We start from the raw sequence: 19,568 nt of genomic DNA, 5'->3' as shown, positions 1-19,568 counted from the left end.
CCCACCATGTAATGTCTGGGTGGACTGCCATGTGTGGGAGACAGAGATGCAATTATGTCCAACTTACAGTGGGCAGCGCCAGCCTCTGCAGGCCCAGAGCTCCTACCCATATGTTCTCTAAAGAAATCAGGCACCAATCTGGTCACGACTTTAATTTCACTCTATGACTTCCACCCTGCAGAGGGCCGACATGCTTCTCTATAAAGACCAAAAGCTCTTTGGCTAATTAGGACATTCAAAACATATGGACAATACTTATGAAGGGAAATCAGCACCCTAAGTTAGGATAGCCTAGTCTTTTCTTTTGAAACAGATTGAACAATTCTACCCCCAAACCAATGGAATGTGATTGGACCATGTGACATGGAAAAGCAGATGAGGACAGATTTCTGATGAAGATCTTTGGAGTCACACAGACACGAGTTGGGGATCCCCACCAGGCAACTTCTTATCCTGAACAAGTTGAGCCTCCATTTCCTTACCCTAGAAGATGAGTATCCCATGTGCCTGGGCACTTAGAAGGGAGTCAATAAATGTCAGTTCTTGTGCCCCTAACAGCGGTCACTACATTTTCCAGCTCGAAGGATGCCTAACTAGCTGTCAGCTGGGCTGGAGCTTCTCACACTTAGATGTGACATGCACCCAATCACCTGGTGATCCTGTGAAGATGCAGATTCTAATGCCAAGGTCTGCAGTGGGCAGACTCTGCCTGCAGAGGTGGAGGGCATACAGGAGGGCGCTCACTGCAGACCCCTCAGGGGTGGCTCCTTATTGCATGGCACAGCCTCCCCCCTTCATTTTCAAAAGTGTGCTCTCTTCTGCTCCCTCTACCTGTGCAATTCAGGTCCTGGCAGGACAATGTGAACAAGCTAGGGAAGCGGGTTCTGGAGTCGGGTAAGAAGGCAAAAGATAAAGAACAGACAAGGCAAGGAGATGAATGGGGTGGCTTCTGTTGGCTCCAGCTAGGGCTGGCTCTAGGATTTCACTCTGTTCTTGTGCAGGATTTATAGCCCGGGGCCAAGTCCACAGACTGAGGGCTGGCAGGGACTTTGGAGGTCCTGGGTGATGTGGCCCAGATGGCCTGACATCACGCAGCTGGTTAGAGGCACGGCTGGATTGAGAGGTCTCGTGACTACTGGGCCTAGAGCTCTTGTCTCCACACCCAGTGGCCTCCTTGAGATACTTAAGGTATATTTATAAATGAACTCAAGAATCTAAAAATTGCAGAACCCTTAACCCCTGCAGACCATGAACTTGCTGGAGACGCACTTGAAAACTGTTGACTAAATGCATCGCTACTCAAAACAAAGTTTGTTTCCTAACATTAGCCATTGGAGGTTAAGAAAGAGACCAGGCTCGGGGAAGGTGAGGCGGGCCAGTGAATGTGGAAGGCCTCTATGGCCACCCAACGCCCTCTAATATAGGAAGACCCTGCCTCCTGGATGTGTGGCCTCTCAGCTCTCTCAAAGGGACCCTGTGATTCTGAACCCTGTGCAGGCCGTGTGGCGTGCCGGGTCCGCGTCGCTTGCCAGCGATGAACAGGAGGACTCACCTGTGGCAATCATGCCAGATCCACGCGTGGCGGCCATTCTTGGGTCGGAAGTCAGACTGTCCATTGTTGTGGATCTGGGAGGAGAAGCGCAGGAGCCGTCGGTAGCCAGTGGTGGGGTTGGTCTGGGCAGCCGAGGCCGAGAGGCAGTTCTCCTCCATGGCGCACTGGAGCATGAACATGGGACGGTCCTCCAGGTAGGTGCTCTGCTGGACAATCTCCGCATTGAGGACCAGGTCAGGGGCCGCTGGGGAGGGCAGACATGGTGTTCAAACAAGACAAGAGACCCCTGCCCCTCTAAAGTGTTTTGCTTCTGATTCCTAAGCTGGGACAAACCCCCATCCCTGCCTAGCACCACCATCTGGGACTGGCTCATGCTCTCCAAGGTCACCTTCCTCAAGGTCACCTTCCTTGAGGTACACTACCCCAAGTTCCTCTTCCCCATTCCTGAGAGTCCTCTTGAGCACCTCTGCAGCTATAAGGGCAAAATGTTGGCAGTTGTTTAATCTGGGTGATGGTACATGAGGGTTCATTATGTTGTTCTCTCTACTTTTGGGTGGCTGGAGATTTTCCATAATAAAAACAAACAATATCAATGTGCCTCCCTGAGAGAGAGCACCATTAATAAATACCTTGGTCTGATCCTTCTGGGAAGGATACACAAACAGCTTACAGCCTATGTAATACTGTATGTAGACTTACAGTCTGCTACTACTGTTTCCCTTAAAATATATCCTGACATAATTCCTTGTTAATAAATATCCATTACAGGCAGCCCAGGTAGCTCAGCGGTTTAGCGCCTGCCTTCAGCCCAGGGCATGATCCTGGAGACCCGGGATGGAGTCCTGCATTGGGCTCCCTGCATGGAGCCTGCTTCTCCCTCTGCCTGTGTCTCTGCCTCTCTCTCCCTGTGTCTCATGAGTAAATAAATAAAATCTTTAAAACTAACTAAATAAATATCCGTTACAACATGCACTTCATGGCTACATATTTAACTTATAACTTTATCTCATATTTTTAGATACACTGGTTGCTTGAAATTTCTCACCATTAAAGAGAAAGCTATGATAAACATCCTGCAGTAAATCTGTGTATATAACTTACTTCTTTAGCATATTATTTTTATTAGTGAAGTTGCTGAGAAGAAGGGCTGCATGTTTTCAAGGTTCTGATGCATGTTGCTAAATTACCTTCTTGACAGATTCTTCTAGTTTCTACTCACACTGTTGCTCTACATCACAGTGTCCCCCAGGTGTATCTTTTTTTTTTTTAAGATTTATTTTTTTTTAAAAAATTGTATTTACTTATTCCCAAGAGAACAGAGAGAGAGGCAGAGACATAGGCAGAGGGAGAAGCAGGCTCCCTACAGGGGACCCTGATGTGGGACTCAATCCAAGGACCCCAGGATCATGACCTGAGCCAAAGGCAGACGCTCAAGGTGTCCCAGACTTATGTATTTATTTTAGAGAGAGACTGCTAGCTCGGGGATGGGCAGAGAGAGAGAAGAGAGAAGCAGACTCCCTGCTGAGCACAGAGCCCAACACCTCGGAGCTCGATCCCAGGACCCCGAGATCATGACCTGAGCCGAAACAGAGTCCAATGCCTAACTGACTGTGCCATCCAGCCACCCCCAGGAGCATCTTTTAAAACAAAGCTTGATTTACTCAGTGAGCACACAGCAGGTGTGTTAAAAAAGTTACCAATAATTACCTATAGTAATTACCAAAAATTACCTACAGTGATTACCAAAAATTACCAAAAATTACCTATAGTCTATGTTTACTAAACAATCCTATTAGAAGGTTTAGCTTCTTTACAAAAGGATTAACTTTTTCCCTTTATTTTTTTTAAAGATTTTATTTATTCATGAGATACACACACAGAGAGAGGGGCAGAGACATAGGCAGAGGGAAAAGCAGGCTCTATGCAGGCAACCCAATGTGGGACTTGATCTTGGGTCTCCAGGGTCACGCCCTGGGCTAAAGGCGGTGCTGAACCACTGAGCCACCCAGGCTGCCCAACTGTTTCCCTTTAAAACTCATATTCCATTTACTACTTGTAGTACATTTTGATTCACAAAATTATTGTATATGAATTATTTGCAATAAGATCCATCCTTAATTTTCTGACAAGTTGCTTGTAAATTTCTGAAGTGCGTGTGTTTCTGAGTTTTGCTTCCCTCAAGTTCACCAGAGCCTGAAGCACTCCCCGTGGCCCCCAGGCTGCATGTGGAGCACAGCACATGTTCTCAAGCAAGACATGCTTGTACCCCATGGGGCTGGCAGTGTCTGAAGGGCAAGTCCACCCACAAGGTTTGGATGTGTATGTGAAGGGTATGCGATGAGATGTAGGGTAGGGAGTAGAAGACATAAATCGGGGGCCTCTCATTTGGTGAGAAATATTTCCTCTTGGAGAACACACACCAGGATGCAGCATTGCTAGTGCTGAGTGCTCTGGGCACACTTTTATTTGTAGGGTGTCATGAGTCTCTTATTCATTGTTTGTACCCTAGTGGTGCTTGATGGACAGCGCTTTCCTCTGAGCTGAGCAACTGGGTCTTCATTGCTCTCTCCTCTTTCTGAGAGGAGACCAGCTCTAGCTCCAGCTCTGGAGTCTGAACATAACATGGTCTGCAGTTAGCTGGTAGCCTGGGAGCTGGACTCTTAGCACCTGCCATGGAATTAGGCCTTAACCTCTCCAATATCCAAGATGTCCACCAGAAGCTCATCCAAAGCCTGCACTCATCCACCCATCAGCCAAGTATTACAGTGAACCCTGCACTAGGCTCTCTGGGCAGTGCTGAACAAGGCAGACCTGAAATTGTCACAGGAGAGAAGGCTGGAAGCCCATATTAATTACTTCATTACAGATGTGACCAGAGCTAGAAGGAGAAATATGAGGTGTGTTGAAAATTACAGGTGGGGGACCCGTCGGGGGGGAGGACATCAGTAAGGACTTCCTCAGAGGCAGGTATGTTTTAGTTGCTCCCTGGAGGATGAGCAGGGATTATAGGAAGTATCTCTACAAGGCTTAGTAGCATGTGCCAAGCCCCTGAGGTGTGAAGGAGCACCAAAGCCTGTGTGCTTGGGACACTGAGGAGGGGTGCGAGGTGGTAAGTAGCCCGAAGTGAGGCTGGAGTGCAAGTCCCTGCATAAGTCCCTGCATTCACCTAAGTGCTGTGGGAAAGACTGGATGGGTTTGAACAGGATGGAGGCATGAGAGGGAGACCAGCATTGATTCTGGCTTGGAGGGGGGGGCGATCGGAGGGGTGCATGTCACTGTGGGGATCCCACTCAGGAGCCTCTGCAGTAGTAATACAGTCTGGAAGAATGTCATCTGGGGATCCCTGGGTGGCTCAGCGGTTTGGCGCCTGCCTTTGGCCCAGGGCGCGATCCTGGAGTCCCGGGATCGAGTCCCACGTCGGGCTCCCGGCATGGAGCCTGCTTCTCTCTCTGCCTGTGTCTCTGCCTCTCTCTCTATGTCTATCATAAATAAATAAATAAATCTTAAAAAAAAAAAAAAAAGAATGTCATCTGGATGATGGCTGAGACAGCCAGATGGAAGGAGGTAGAGGAAGTCGAGAAAACATGGAAAGGACGACTAAGATGTAAGATGGAGTGTACGTGGGCAGGGGTGGGGGTGCGGTGGTCAAGAGGAAGATAGAGGAAAAGAAAGACTTGCAGATACAGGGTGTAACTGACTGGATGAGAAAAAGTAATTACAAAGGGTGGCCTGAAGAATACACTTCATCTCTCTGGATACACTAACACGCATTAAACCAGATCCGCCAAGGGCTGTGTTCCTGGCCCAAATGGCCACTGCTCCCCTGTGGTCACTCTGAGTGATGCCTTCAGCCTAACTTGAGGGGATCTGGGAGCCCCACGAAACTCATTTTTCAGCTGCCACGAGGATGTCAAGGACACTATTTATCTCATAACTGTCCGTCTTCATGAGAAACGCCTTTCCACCTCAGAACCTAGAACAGTGGGCTTCTCTAATCTCAGGGTATGTTTCTGCCTCATGGACGCTGTGAATGACATTCATGTCCAGGTTTCCTTCTTTTCTTTGGCTCTTGGGAAGCTCATGGTGAATTTTATGACCTCCCAATAGTAAATGTATAGGACTCTATACCACATATTTTTTTAACCTCTCTCTCAGCTCCATTTTGAGCCACTACCTTTCCACCAAGCCCTGCTATTTCACATCTGCTTTTATCTTCTACTACCTTGAATTTTATTTAGGTTTATATTGTGCTAATTTCCTTTGAGAAATGGTGGTATATGACAAATATAAATAAAGAAGTGAAGTAAAGGCCCCTGACTGCTTCTCTCTGCTTGGGTGTTCCTTCCTGGGGAGGCTGGTAGAGGGTGATGATCAACTCCTCAGACAGGATGAAGAGCCTGTGCTGTCTGCCCAAAAAAGCTCATGCCAGGGTGGCCGGTCCTGCCTCACAAGGCTTAGGAAATGCTGGGTGAGTCTAAAGGGCTCCATGGGCGCATGAAGCTCCCTGGTTTAACTTTCCTAGCTCTCCACGATGGCTTAAGACAGAGCATCATCATCGGTTATTGTGCTTGTGTGCGTATTCACCGTCACATTTAATTTCCAGTGTCTAGGGAAATCAACTATAGATCATGGTGGCTAACCGCCTCGGACTGCCGAGATCAGCCACTAAATGGCAGGTGGGGTCTGGTCTCCAGTTGTCTGGCCAGATCCTGGGCCTCTTTCACCTCCCAGATTCACGAGGGAAGGGGCTAAGTAAGGCCAGGGGTGGGAGAGCCTGTGTGGGCCTCGGGAGAGCAGCATGCCCACCAGGCTGCTCAGCAAGTCCTCTCTCTCTCAGCACAGAAGGGAGGCTTCACGAGCTGGGCCATTCTGAATACTGGTTGGGGATCCCCTTCTATGTTTTCAACCTCTCTAGGACTCCCAGGGAATCACCGGGAAGCTATATTATCTCCAAGGTATGCAAACAGGAAACGCTCTCTGGAGCAGGGTGGGAGGAAGGAAGCTGACACACGCACTGAGCACCAAGTTTGTGCTTCGTCTGCTTTCCCGACCTCAGAAACACCCCCCCCCCCCCCAAGGAAGGTGCTGTCTTCCTCATTAACTGGTAAGAACAAGGGAGTTCTAGACAGAAAAACTGCAGGTCACTTGGTCAACCATGGCCCTGCCATTTGAACCCATGGCTCCCAGACTCCCAAGGCCCTCGCTGCTCTCCCTCCTGTCTTTCCACCATCAGAAGGCAAGGTGAGGACTCTGGGGGGTGGGGGTGGGCAGTTCCTCTGGCCCCCAGGTCTTCTCACTTAAAATTAATCTCTGCTTTCCTCTTTGGTTCCACTCCTGGCAGAGGCCTCAGAGCCCTGCAAGGAATAACCAGTGAGAGAGACTCTCGTCCCCTCTTGGAGGCTGGCGGGGAGGGTGGGATGCGACAGGGATTCCCAGGGATTCTCACTTTCTGAGCAGGCCACTCCAGCCCCATACTGCACCGCGCCCTGGGGGCAGGCCACATCCTCCCCGTCGTGGCGGCAGTGCGCCAGGGACAGCTCCGTTCCCGAGCACTTCACTCCACTCATGACCACTTTGTTGGCGTACATATTTCCGTGCCAGTACCAGGTCTCCTGGATGAATCAAAAGAAACGGGAAGCGTGTCACCTTGTATTGTCACTTCTTGCATTCTGTCCATTGCAGCCTCTACAAACATCCCAAGGCTAAAGCTAGATGAACCCATTTTTTTTTTCGGGGGGAGATAGCGGAGGCACAGTCATGACCCCAAGTCATGCAGTTTGTTGGTGGTGGAGTAGGTGAGACCCTCACATTGGTCCCCGCGGGGAAATCACAGCTGAGGTTCTGGTTGTTGTGTGTCAGGAACATCAGGCACCTGTAACTCACGAGCCCAGGGCAGGCACGACTAGTGAATCACAGCACTCTCTCCTCTAAACCTGAATGTGCTCTCAGAATCCTCAACACGGTGCTCCCAACTGATGAGAATTGGCAGGAGAGAAGAAATCTATTCACAGGTGATAGCTCAACATTCAAACATCCTATTGGTTCCACTTGCCTAGAGAGCCCCTGGAGAGCCCCCCTCCTGATCCTCTGGAGAGAAAGCTGGGGCCTAGAGAAGGGACAGGGTGTGTCATCGGCGGCAGAGCCAGGCCCACTTCATGACCTGAGGAGGCCCAGGTGTCTTAGGAATGAGCTGGCCAGGAACAAAAATAGCTGGGCAGGTGCTCTGCTAAAGACCACTGTTGTTCCCTCTCTTTGGAGCCCCCTAGAGCACCTTGGCTTGTCAAAGCAGTATTAGCAGAGACACGTGGAGAAGCCAGGACCCCAGGGCACGATGGGCAGAGGGGTATCAGAGGCCTGTGCCTTCTGGGTGCTGGAATGAGGAGTCACGGGGGAGCCTCTGCTCAGGACTCAGCTCCCACCCTGGACCCAGCCAGCCTGTGGCGGGTGGTCAGGCTCAGCAAGGCTTTGGAGTTGACCCGGGTCCCTCCCTAAGAACTGTTCCAAGCGAGGGACGGGGCCACCCGGGCACAGGAGCCGAGTCAGGGTTAGCAAAATGAGACTGGGGCTCCAGCCAGTTTCCTCTTCTGTGAGAAAGTGTTTGGAGCCAAGAGAGTGAGGACTTTTCACTCCAGGTCACAGGGAGGAGAACTGCCGAGTGGAAGGGTGGTTGCTTTGCCCCAGATCATTATTAGCGGTTTTCCAGCCCATCAGGGAGAGAATGTGTGAGTACAGACGCCAGTTGGGAAACATGGTCTGGCTGGAGGGGCCTCCGAGGAACGGGTGGGGGACTGAGTTTCTTCCCTCTGCACAGGCCTCTCAGGACATCCCAGGATCAGCCCTCAGCCCAGGGCAAATCCCAGTGCCCTAAGCGGAGTGGACCCAGGAAACGAGAATCCAGCCCCATATTCTGTAGAGGGAAACAGAGGCCAGAGAGGAACATGACTCCCACCCCCCAAGGACTCAGGACTGTGAAGGGAGAGCTGAAGGCCAGGATGAGGTTCCTGCCCCCGACCCCCAGTCCAGGGCACTTTGCTGTCCACCTCCCGGGTAGCTGGGGAAGGTTGATGGCAGGCTTCTCACCTGGAAGGCGTTGCTGGCAAACCCCAGGCCCAGCTGCCGGCAGACCACCATGGCCTCCACAATGCCCCAGTTCTCGCCACACACCGTCCCCCATACGAGGGACCCGTTCCTCTCCACCAGCACCTCCACCCGGCCCTCGTAGGGGTTCCGGCCCCCGTTCAGGCGCAGCTGTGGACAGAAAGAAAGGCATGGTCACCAGGTGGGGACAGGAGAGCTGCCCCCCATATTGCCATTCATCTAAATTTCCCCAAGTCAGGGGGTCCTGCCTGGGGCACAGATTCAATTCAGGCATCCCTGAGAGTCCTATGAGCCCACATCGTACCCAGTATGGTCTTACGTGTTAGGTCCCCCCACAGGCATCCTGAGGCCTTAGCAGCCTGTGTGGCAGGAGAGGAGGCACTGCCCCCCCCCGCCCCCACCTCTACTCCCTGCGGCCCTCCGTGAGGCTGTTGCTGCCCCGAGAATCAGATGCTGGGGAGGATGCGTCAAGGGGCCTTAAAATGTTAGAATTCCCCGAGACTCCTTCCTTTTGTCATAATCACAGCTTCGGCGGGGCTGGTTCCAGCTCCCGCTCTCATGCGGCCTGCCTCCCCTGTCCTCTCCACCAGGCCTCCCTTTTGAGACCCTGTAACCAACTGCCTATTTGACAGTTCCACTTGGCACTGTGGAGACCCCAAATCTGAACTTGGCATCTTTTCTGTCTCCACCTAAACCTGTGCTCTATCTTCCCCTTGTTCCCGATTTCAGCCAAAGGCACAACTGTCTACTCCAGAGGCAGCAAACTTTCTAGAAAGGGCCAGGTGGAATTTTAGGCTTCGTGGACTGTATGCTCCGTGTTGTAACCACTCGGCTCTGCTGCCACGGCTGATGTGTGAACGGCTGAGCGTGGCTGTGTTCCAGGAAAACCGTAATTACAAAAACAGAGGGATAGGTTTGGCCTGCAAGTTGTCCTTTGCTGACTCCCAATCTACTCTGTTACACAAGCCAGAAATCCAGGAGCCATTCTGGACCCCATCCTCTCCCTTCCCTCACCTCCTGTCAAAATCTCCTCCATGGATTTTATCTCCAAAGTCTCTTTCCAGTCCATTGCTTCCCTTGGCTCCGTGCAGAGCCCCTTGTCCCAGGCACCATCCCCTCCTGCCTCAGCCAGACCTCTCCTCTCTCCCTGCCTCCACTCAGGACTTCATCAACTGATTGTCTGGTCAGAAGCCAGAGTCATCTTTGAAAAAAACACCTGCTTGTGTCGCTTCTCTGCTTAGAACATGGTAGCGGCTTCCGCTTGCTCCACGATTTCCTCTTGCATCCTGTTCTCCCACTTCAGTTTCCATGGCTACCTGACTCTATCGACCGAGTCACACAGTAAGTCATACATGTCACGCTGAAGCCCACTACATACAGATGCCCTTCTCACTCGATCGCCCTTCCAATTCCATACCCTACGACACTTCCCTCTCCCTGGGGTCAGGGCCCACATACACACTCCATTGCTCCCTACACATCTCTTTCTTAGCGTCTACAACAGTTAGAATGAGGCTGACTTACAGTCTGTTTAACGCCTGTCTCCTCTGCTAGAATATAAGCTCCCAAGGGCAGAGCTGTATTTGTGTCGTTTCCTGTGTGATCGATAACTAAGACAGTACTTCACAAATGTGAGGCTCTCTAACACTACTTTTGGAATGAATGGATGATCAGCCTTACGGACTGTAAGCGTGGACCAATTTATGTGAGCTCAAGCAGAGAGATCTGGAGATTAGGGAGGGGTTCTAAAAACGCTACCCTTAGGACACCTGGTAAGCTCAGTAGGTTAAGCATCTGCCTTCAGCTCAGGGCATTATCCTGGGGTCCTGGGATTGAGGCCCACATCCAGCTCCCTGCTCAGTGGGGGAGCCTGCTTCTCCCTCTCCCTCTGCTACTGCTTATGCTCTCTCACTCTCAAATAAATTACTAAAATCTTAAAAAAAAAAATACTACCCTTAATCCAAACACCTTACCCTGTTTCCTTTATATGCCTAGCAATTCTATGCTTTGGGACAAGGAACCCTCCAGGGTCCTCCAGGAACCCTCAGCACGTTGGGCTATTGGCTTGCCAGTCTTTAGCAACAGCGTGACTCCTAGGGCACGGGCCTCAATTTTTATTATGGACTTAGGGGCTGCAAAGGTCAATGAGGTCAGCTGGCAAACAGACAAGCCAAGGGCAGTCATGATGCTAGGTCTGCCTCCCAGGATTGTTGAGTGGAAGAATTAAATGAGACAGTTCATGTAAAGTGCTCAGACAGGGCCTGGCACACAGGAAGTGCTCAAGAAATATTAGCATCATAGCAACGATCTTTACTAGGCTGGGAGTCTCATCAGAAATCAAAACCCTATGCAGAAGAGACAGATGGGATCAGAGCAGGCAAGAAGAAGGCTGGCCTTCGGGAAGTCAACATGTATCTTTCTGAGTGTTTCTGGGCCGAGAGCCCAGGGTGAAGGCAGGCACTGGACACTGTCTTAAATATGGATCGTACTTTACCTACAACTAACATATCTTTGGGTCTCTGCAAAAACACAGACAAAATAGGACACATGGGTGGCTCAGCGGTTGAGCATCTGCCTTTGGCTCAGGGCATGATCCCAGAGTTCCGGGATCGAGTCCCACATCAGGCTTCCTGCAAGAAGCCTGCTTCTCCCTCTGCCTGTGTCTTTCCCTCTCTCTCTCTCTCTCTCTGTGTGTCTCTCATGAATAAATAAAAAATTTTAAAAATCATAGACAAATAAGATGAGCAGAGCCATTGAGAAAATCCCAGAACGGCAGAAGGCAGGCTACCCAGCTTCAAAATCCCAAGAAACCAACCCTGGGTGTTGAAACCCAGCAGGACCATTTCTAGGCAACCACAGGCCATCCCCTCTGCTTACCTGTGACCTAATAAAGGCCTGGATATCACCATAAAGTTCCTTCACATGCTTACTAAACTCTGCCAATAATGCCAGCCTCTCCCCAGGGGTGAAATCGGTGATGCAAGGTTTCACCACATCCATTCGTCCATCCAATATTTATTGACCATGTGCTCTGTGGCAGGCGCTGTGCTCGGCGCAGGGAAGTTTACAGGCCGACTCTGGAGCGCTTCTGGTCTCCGTGGGCCACGCGAGTCTTTTCTATGGGTGTCAGTTCACTTCAGCTCTCACAACTACCCTACAAGGTCATCCCCATTCTACAAATGAGAAGGGACAGTCTCAGATAAGGGAGGCGTCTCTTAGCATCTGTGTGAAGCTTCCTTCTCCAGGGACGCTTTTGTTTCCAAGGTGGACGGCCAGAGGTGAAGGCCCAGGGTGTCGAGGGCCGGGTTGGCACTGAGGCTCCCAATGCCAGCAGGCAGCAAAGTTAAAGAACAGAATGACTGTAATCGGCTTTGTTACTGTTTTTGCATCTCCTGTGGGCTGTGCCCGGCCTTGTTGACGGTACCCGGGACAGACGGCTCCTCCTGCTGCCCCTTCACAGGCTACCGCCTCCTGAAAACTGACTTCCTTTTGTCATCTCAAGGTCAGTGAGCTATGAGGATGGGGGAGCCAACAGAACCCCTGTTCACACTTTGCCCTGCTACCAGAGAGCAGTGGGGCTCCCAAGTTGAGGTCTCGGTGTGAAGGTCCCTGTTTCCAGGGCTCTCTTTAGGAAGGTTCCAGAGGATTCTCTCCCTTATCCATCTCCGCCCGTGCAGCCCTCCCAAAGTTGGTTGGCCATGTGGCAACATCCCTGTCCTGCACCCTAAAGCCAAGGGAAGTCTCAGATGTTCTGGCTGAGGACCGTGGCTACATGTTGATTCTGAGACGAGGAAAGCACGTGGTCCCCAGTGGTGAGCTGGGGCGTCTCCTTGAAGCTGTTGCTGTGGTTCTCCAAGGCTGACTGGGCCTGGAGCAGCTTCTGTGACAGGGACCAGGGTTCCACTGCTCTGGAAGGAGTCCAGGCACTTCAAGATGCACTGGAGGCCTTTTCTCATTTTCTGGAGAAGACTAGAGGGAGCAAGAGGCCGGAATGTGAAGCTCTCACATGGCCCAGGACATAGCTCTTTATGCTTAGGGCTCCACCCTTGGGTGTCAGCATTCTGGAAAGAGTCTGGTGAGCTAGCTACAGGTGCTCTGACAGCACCAGCATTGGTAGGACCCCACGGGGCTTGGGGTCAGCCAGCAGCTTCTGGCCCTCACCCTTCCACCTCGTCACCCAGTGAGGATGCCAGGGAAGGCCAATCCTCCTCAAAATTTCTGAAAAGAACCCTGGTATTTCCCTTGTTTTATTCCTCTGGTTCTCGATGGCAGCAGTCTGGGGTTTGAAGGAAGGCGTGAAGTGCAGGCAACTGCATTTTCCTGAGGCATGAATAAGGAAAGCAAAATGCTTCCAGCCAGCGGAATATGGCAAAACCGCATCATGTTTTGATAAGGTTGTGGTTAACCAGTCCCATACCTATTTTGGGAGGTGAGGGGGTAAGAGGCGAGGTAACATGACCCAGATGTCAGCATGAAAGGAAGCATGGGCATTTTCCAACTCGCATTCCACACATGGGCTTGGTCCTGCTACCAGGCCTGGCCCGGCCTGCAGTTCAGAGGTGAACTAGAGGTCAGTAAGGGTGGCTGCCTGGTAAACCCACCTGCCATTCCCAGAGCTTGGGCTTGGCTCCTCCCTTCCAGCAGTGGGAGGGGTGAGGATTTGCTGTGGCCACATGACCAAAGCCAGGCAGTTCCAAGTCTGTGGTCTTGAGTAGCATTTCAAGAGAAAAGTCAATTTCCTAATGAACGGGGGTTGGAAGGGAAGCCGGGGAAATCCTTTCTCTCACCATCTTATTTTCAGAGAAGTAAACTCAAGCCTCAAAGAAATTAAATAAGGACTCAGCCAGTGAGTGATGGTTATGAGCTGACTTGTGTCCCTAGGAAATTCATGTGCTGAAGCCCTAACCCTTAATATGGCCATATGTGGAAAAAGGGTGTTTCAAGAGGTAATTAAGGTTAAATGAGGTCATAAGGGTGGGCCCTAGTCCAACACAACTGGTGTCCTTATAAGAAGAGGAAGAGACACCAGGGATGCATATGCAGAGGTCGTGTGAGGACACGCGAGAAGGCGGCCATCCCCAAGCCAAGGAGAGAGACCTCAGGAGAAACCAATCCTGCCAGCACTTTGATCTTAGATTTCTAGCCCCTAGAACTATGAGGACATATATTTCTACAGTTGAAGCCACCCAGCCTGTGGTGTTTTGTTATGGTGGCCCCGGCAAACTAACACAGTGAGGTCAGTAAGGGTGAAGGCTGACCTCCCAACTAAAGTCTTGGCGGTCCTGCCTGGTCAACACGTGACAGTCTGGCCCGCTGCGGTGGTGAGGCAACCCATACAGTCCTGTGGGACTTTCTTTCACAGGTGACCTTGCCCATTTCCTTCCTGGGGGGTGGCAAGCAGGTGGAAAACTCCCCCATGCTTCACGCCTGAACTTAGGGAGCACCTGCTGTAGCCTAGAGGGCTTGTGTGAGGGGGAGGCCATTGGTGCTGGGATTGTGGTGCCTCCACTAGCATCACCAAGCACATGGCCTGGCTCAGCCGTACCAACCACAAAATGCATCTGGAAAACATCACTTTCTTTGGCTTATGTCTTTCATTTGGGTTGAAAACCCCACTCCACCCAACTCCAATCAGCCTACAGTGAAGGCTGCCAGAACATTCCAGGACTCGTGGCACCTTTCATAGCTCTGCATGGCTCTCTTCGCCATGCTGCCAGACAATCAGAGATGGCAAGCCTCTCCGCAGCTCTGGGCTTGTGGCCCATGCTCCTACTCACCCACGGGCAAATGCACAGCTTGGCTGAGTACTGCTGGGGTCCATCTTTGGCCCCATTGGGCAGTGAACTGCACAACACATATTGAGGCTGACCAATTCGGCATGCAGGTGCCAAGGTCAAGAATCATTGTCAAAGCAAGTACCCAACTGGGGAGCCATCCAGCATGCTGATGTGTCCGCATTTGATCATTTTTTATATAAGCACTTAAGAAACTCTTCCAATGTGCCAGCCCTGTAGCAGATGGTTCATAGGACACAACCCAATTCATGGTATAATGAAGAGTAAGAAATAGGATGTACTGGGCCTTTCTGAGGACTGGATAGACCAAGAGGGATCATCTTGTTGGCTACCCCTATGGGACAGATCACAAAGCCAGGAGACACAATATAGGATTTTAGAGACTCCATCTCAATAGAGGAAGGGTGCGTCTCTGGTATAATACTGCTAAGGTTCCCCTTTATTTCCCTCTGGTTACTAAAATACAATCTTCTGTCCCAAAATATGGTCTATATTGTGTTTACACTTGTGTCATTTGTAGACCTGCTGTGATATAGTTCCTCTGCGTCCTTGGTAGGGACCATGCTAAGGGTGTAACAGGTGCTACAGGTCTTGAATCCTTTATAGTAAAGGATTGGATTGTGATCATGCCACATGCCCAGTCCCTGCACAGGGTGTGGCATGCAGTGGATGCCCGACATCTGCCACTAAGGATGGCGTGCTGATACATATGCTTTCTCACTTGGCATACTTAATGAATGCTAGGTGACAATGTTGTTAATAGTGACAGCAGCGGAGCCTGGGCCCTTTCTGAGTTCATCATCCAAGCACTTGAATACCAGTTGGTAGAAACTCTGAGCGTGAGGCCACCTGGCCTACACTTTCTGGGGCTCAGTGACCAAAATAGAACATAGTCCCCTCACCTTCTTCTGGAAGCCCATGGCGGGGATGTTACATCTCACACCAGCATCTTCCTCGTGGTTGCAGCCCTGGGACTCAGCATTGAATTTACAGTCTATAATGGACTTCTCATTCCCAGTGCACTCGATTTCATTGAGGTGGATGGGTCCTATCCCTGGGAGAGGAAAACAAACATGTGCTATTGAGAGCTCCCAAAGGCAAGTTTCTGGAATGCACAAGAAAGTCCTAGACAGTAAGGACATGTTTTTCCCATCCTCAAAACTCTTCCAGCTGCATTGCATCATCAGCTCAAGGATCCAGGCCTCCTCTTGTTGGAGAGAATTGCTACTTGTCTCGAGATTGACTTCTCCCATAAAAGCAAATCAAATGTGCTAACTTCCTGTGTGACCTTGGCCAAACCACTCAGCCTCTCTGAATATTGGGGTTTTTTTCCTTGAATAAAGGAGTTGGATGATAAGATACCTAAGTTCCCTCTTCAACTTTAATACTCCATGCATTTGTGAACCTGAAAGGGTTGACTATCCCTATAGAATCAGAGTCCCTGGAGGAAAATGATGGCACAATCAAAATAGATGACTTGAACAGAGTTGGAGGGACTCCTGGGTGGCTCAGTGGTTGAGTTTCTGCCTTTGGCTCAGGGCAGGATCCCAGGTCCGGGGATCAAGTCTCACATCGGACTCCCTGTGAGGAGTCTGCTTCTCCCTCTGCATAGGTCTCTGCCTCTCTCTCTGTGTCTCTCATGAATAAATAAGAAAAATCTTTTAAAAAATCATCGCAAGTCAATACAATGAGGAAACTGGCGGGGGGGGGGGGCTCAAAGATGAGGTAACTGGCCTGATGGAGGAGCCATATGTAAACCAGGAAGTGTGACCCCGCAGCGTGATCCTGCTGGGCTTCCAGAACCATCAGCACAGAAAATCCCATGTGCTGGTCAGGAGGAGAAGGCTACTCTGGGAAAGAGCTGAGTGTTTGGAAGCGCCCATGTTCTCTCTCTTACCTCCTGAACACCTTCTCCTTGTACTGACCTAGATAGAAGCCTCCCTCCAAGGACCATCTCAAGGCCTTCCTCCTGCACGGCTCCGTTTGACACCACCTCACCCCCTCCTGCAGCATTTTCTGTTTACAACTCTCCTTGGGAGTTGAGCGGGCAGCCAGCCTCAGACGGGAGTTGGCCTGCGTCTCCTTGGGAAGTGACGGGCATTTTCTGAGCAATAGTAAAAGGCAGTAGTAACATCTATCTGGCAGGGTGAGGATGATGAGGAATGAGTGACATGGAGGATGGCTAGTTACCAGGGGCTCAGGAAATGATAAATACTATCAGTATCACTTCTTATATCTCATCAGCCCTCTGAGTGCAGGTTATCTTTGATGGAGGTTATTTCTAATTCCGCTCCCCCGCCCCCCTGCCCTTGACACAGCTCCTGTGGAGCAGAAACCATTACTATAAATGTTTATGGAATAAATGAATTCTCCCCGGGACCTGGCCCAAGCAGTCCTCAATGAACACTTATGAATCACTGGCCTTATAGACCTGGCCAGGGGAGGAAAGGTTTATGCAAGAGCCTAACACGCTTTAGACTCCAACTAACAACTGGTTGTCTCCTTCCAGCCTTACTTAATGTGAATGTCCATGGCTCTCCGAGACATCTGGGGAAGAGGCTGGCGATGAGGCCCTCCAAACGACGGAGCCCACGTTCCTGAAGCATAGACATTCGTGGCATACCAGAGGCAGAGTGCAGAGATGAGATCCAGTGTTTCTCACCCTCTTCCCTGTACCAACCAGTTCTGCAAGGTGCAAGGTGTCCCTGAAGAACCCTGGCCTGGGGGTACAGTTGAGCCTGCCTGGCAGTGTCTGTGGGCTCTTGGCTCCTTTTGTTGACCTGGGCTTGACCTGCATCCTGATTCCTAGCATTCACGTGCTCACCCCTGAATTACTCTTCCTCACGATGCCTTCCTTGTCTGCGCTTTGGCCCTGTTCTTCCTCCCACGTACAAGTCCTGTCATGGGGGACTTGGGAGAGGCCTAACCTCTTGGAGCAGTGTCATGGACTCCAGACCCACAATCAATCTCTGCCCGTTACGATCACATTTTTAAGAGCACAGCAGAATACAACAGGACATATCATAGTGTTTTCCATGTCGTAGAGGTTAGCTTTGTTTCCGGAAAGTTGTGTCAGCTTTATGTGCATGGCATGTTCCGGCACATGGATTTCTGTTTGGGGATTTGAGGCAGATGCATTTTAAAGCCACTGCTCTAGGGCTGCCCTGACTAATGCAGCCACTGGCCATACTGAGCGCTTGGAATGTGGCCAGTCCAGGCTGACATGTGCTCTAAGTATAAAACACACCCAAGATTTTCAGAGACTTGGTGCACAAAACGTACATCATCTCCTTAACAACATTTATACTGATTACATGTTGTGTTCATAATATTTGGGATATGTTAGATTAAGGAAAATATATTATTAAAATTATTTTCACCTATTTCTTTTTATTTGTTTTTACATGGCTACCAGACAGTTTAAAATTACTTATTACGTGGCTCATGTTGTATTTCTATTGGACAGCTAAGGTGCAGAGTGCTGAAGTACCAAGTGTTCACTCTGCTGATCCTACTTTGGCAACTGGAACTCATTCATTCATTCTTCAGAAGATGAATATCCTGAAGCACTAGGAGTCGGGTCAGACTCAGCACTCAGGACACAGAGGCATAGGACACAGTCCCTCCTCTCAGGCAGCATGTGGAAACCAACAGCTGGAGTCCAGATGTGTGCAGGAGGTCCTGGGACACAAAGCATGGTGCCCGACTCTGACCTAGCATTCATCCTGGTGATAAGAGCTTGTCTCAGAGAACCATAGGAGGTGGGAGCCAGACAAACCATCAAATGGGACTCCAGTGTAGAATCTGAGGCTCAAAGTCATGGAGCAAGTAGGTGGCAGGCCCAGGACTAGGACTCAGACTGCTGGCCGCTTCATCCTTGCCTTTCACACCCAAACTATGGGTGTGGTCACTTGGTCCCCCAGCCAGGGCTGGGACAGAACTGATCTTGTCTGCTCTGTGACTTGACGCTGCCTATAGACCTTGCTCCTTCTGCCTACCAGGGTTGACCTGCCCAGAGTGGCGGAAGATAATAAATCATCCAGTGGTTCCTTCAAGGACAACACTGAAAATGCCAGCTGTCTCTTTTTTTTCCAGAATTCTGCAGGTCCTGGGAAACCTTCCGCTGCTCTGGGCAATGAAATAACTAGGTCAAATAGCACACGCCCATGATAAATGGAATGCTTATGTCATCCAGCGTTTATTTGTGCCTCAGAATGAGTGGGCTTTGTCCTGTAGGCCTTGGGAAAGCATAGACCAACATATCAGCCAATCAGGAAAATGGACTGTGGGAATATTCGAGATCCAAGGGAACTCCAGAGAGTTCACCATGACCGGGGAGGAAGAGGAGAGTCCTGTTGCATAACCAAGGCTTCCAGGTGGCACAATGCCAAACTAGAGTCCAGCCTAGACTCCTAACCTTCAGGGCATGCCCAGGAAGCCTGCAGGATTGCAGGTTGGGGGTAGACAGATATTCTGAATGTGAGCGGGACTGGGCCATGCTGGGCATACTGGAAGAAGCCCAAATCTGAGAGCTAAAGACTTGGGTTTCATATTTTCTCCACCACTAACTATGGAGGCAACCAGAAGCTTGTTCTCTTGCGCCTCCAGGCCTTAGCTGTCGGATCAGATGAACTAGGGTCCTCTCCAGCAAGACTATGATTCCAGGACTCTCTCTCCAGTCCACTGGGCTGTTACTTCCTTCAGGCTGTGGCCGATGACCTCACCGCATTCCTTTCTGGAGGGTGATGGCTCTATGTCTGGTGGTATGGAAACATCTTCGCCTCACAGGACACTCCAACCTCCTTGTCAGAAAGGGAAGCTATTGGCGTTGTTCTTATGTCATGTTTGCATCCATTCTCTCAATGGAATGACCCACTTAAAAGCCTCTTATACTTTTGTGCTCTGGTTAGATGAAAGATTTGTTCAGGACACTTAATAAAAACCAGGCCCCTTCTCAAGAGCATCACATGACATCCAGAGAAGGGCATCCTGTTCCCAGTGTCTGGTGGCAGGCAGAGAATGTTTGTGGTGCTACACCAGAGCAAAAAAGTAAGATGACATCTGAGATTCTTAGGTGCCTGGGGTGGGCCATAGCCTGAGGAATTCTGAGATCCTGTCCTAGA

At 50.5% G+C, this 19,568-nt stretch overlaps 1 protein-coding gene and 1 long non-coding RNA gene across 3 annotated transcripts in view; one reads left to right on the top strand and one right to left on the bottom strand.

Annotated features, from left to right (window-relative positions):
* The window catches only part of LOXL2 (lysyl oxidase like 2), a 91,586-nt gene that overhangs the window by 9,306 nt on the left and 62,712 nt on the right, over positions 1-19,568 (bottom strand). For both annotated transcript variants that reach the window (XM_038573799.1, XM_038573800.1), the window contains exons 7-10: positions 15,348-15,499; positions 8,633-8,800; positions 6,999-7,164; positions 1,553-1,796 (exon numbers count right to left, since the gene is read on the bottom strand). In XM_038573799.1, coding sequence (XP_038429727.1) covers positions 1,553-1,796; positions 6,999-7,164; positions 8,633-8,800; positions 15,348-15,499 — 730 coding nt within the window. The remainder of the gene's footprint in view (positions 1-1,552; positions 1,797-6,998; positions 7,165-8,632; positions 8,801-15,347; positions 15,500-19,568) is intronic.
* LOC111092479 lies at positions 11,564-17,828 on the top strand. The gene is made up of 2 exons (XR_005378678.1): positions 11,564-12,152; positions 16,955-17,828. It is a non-coding gene; the product is annotated as an uncharacterized LOC111092479 (long non-coding RNA).

Source organism: Canis lupus, chromosome 25 (assembly GCF_011100685.1).
Source record: "Canis lupus familiaris isolate Mischka breed German Shepherd chromosome 25, alternate assembly UU_Cfam_GSD_1.0, whole genome shotgun sequence".
NCBI classification, from domain to species: Eukaryota; Metazoa; Chordata; class Mammalia; order Carnivora; family Canidae; genus Canis; species Canis lupus.
This window is presented reverse-complemented; position numbering and strand designations above follow the sequence as displayed.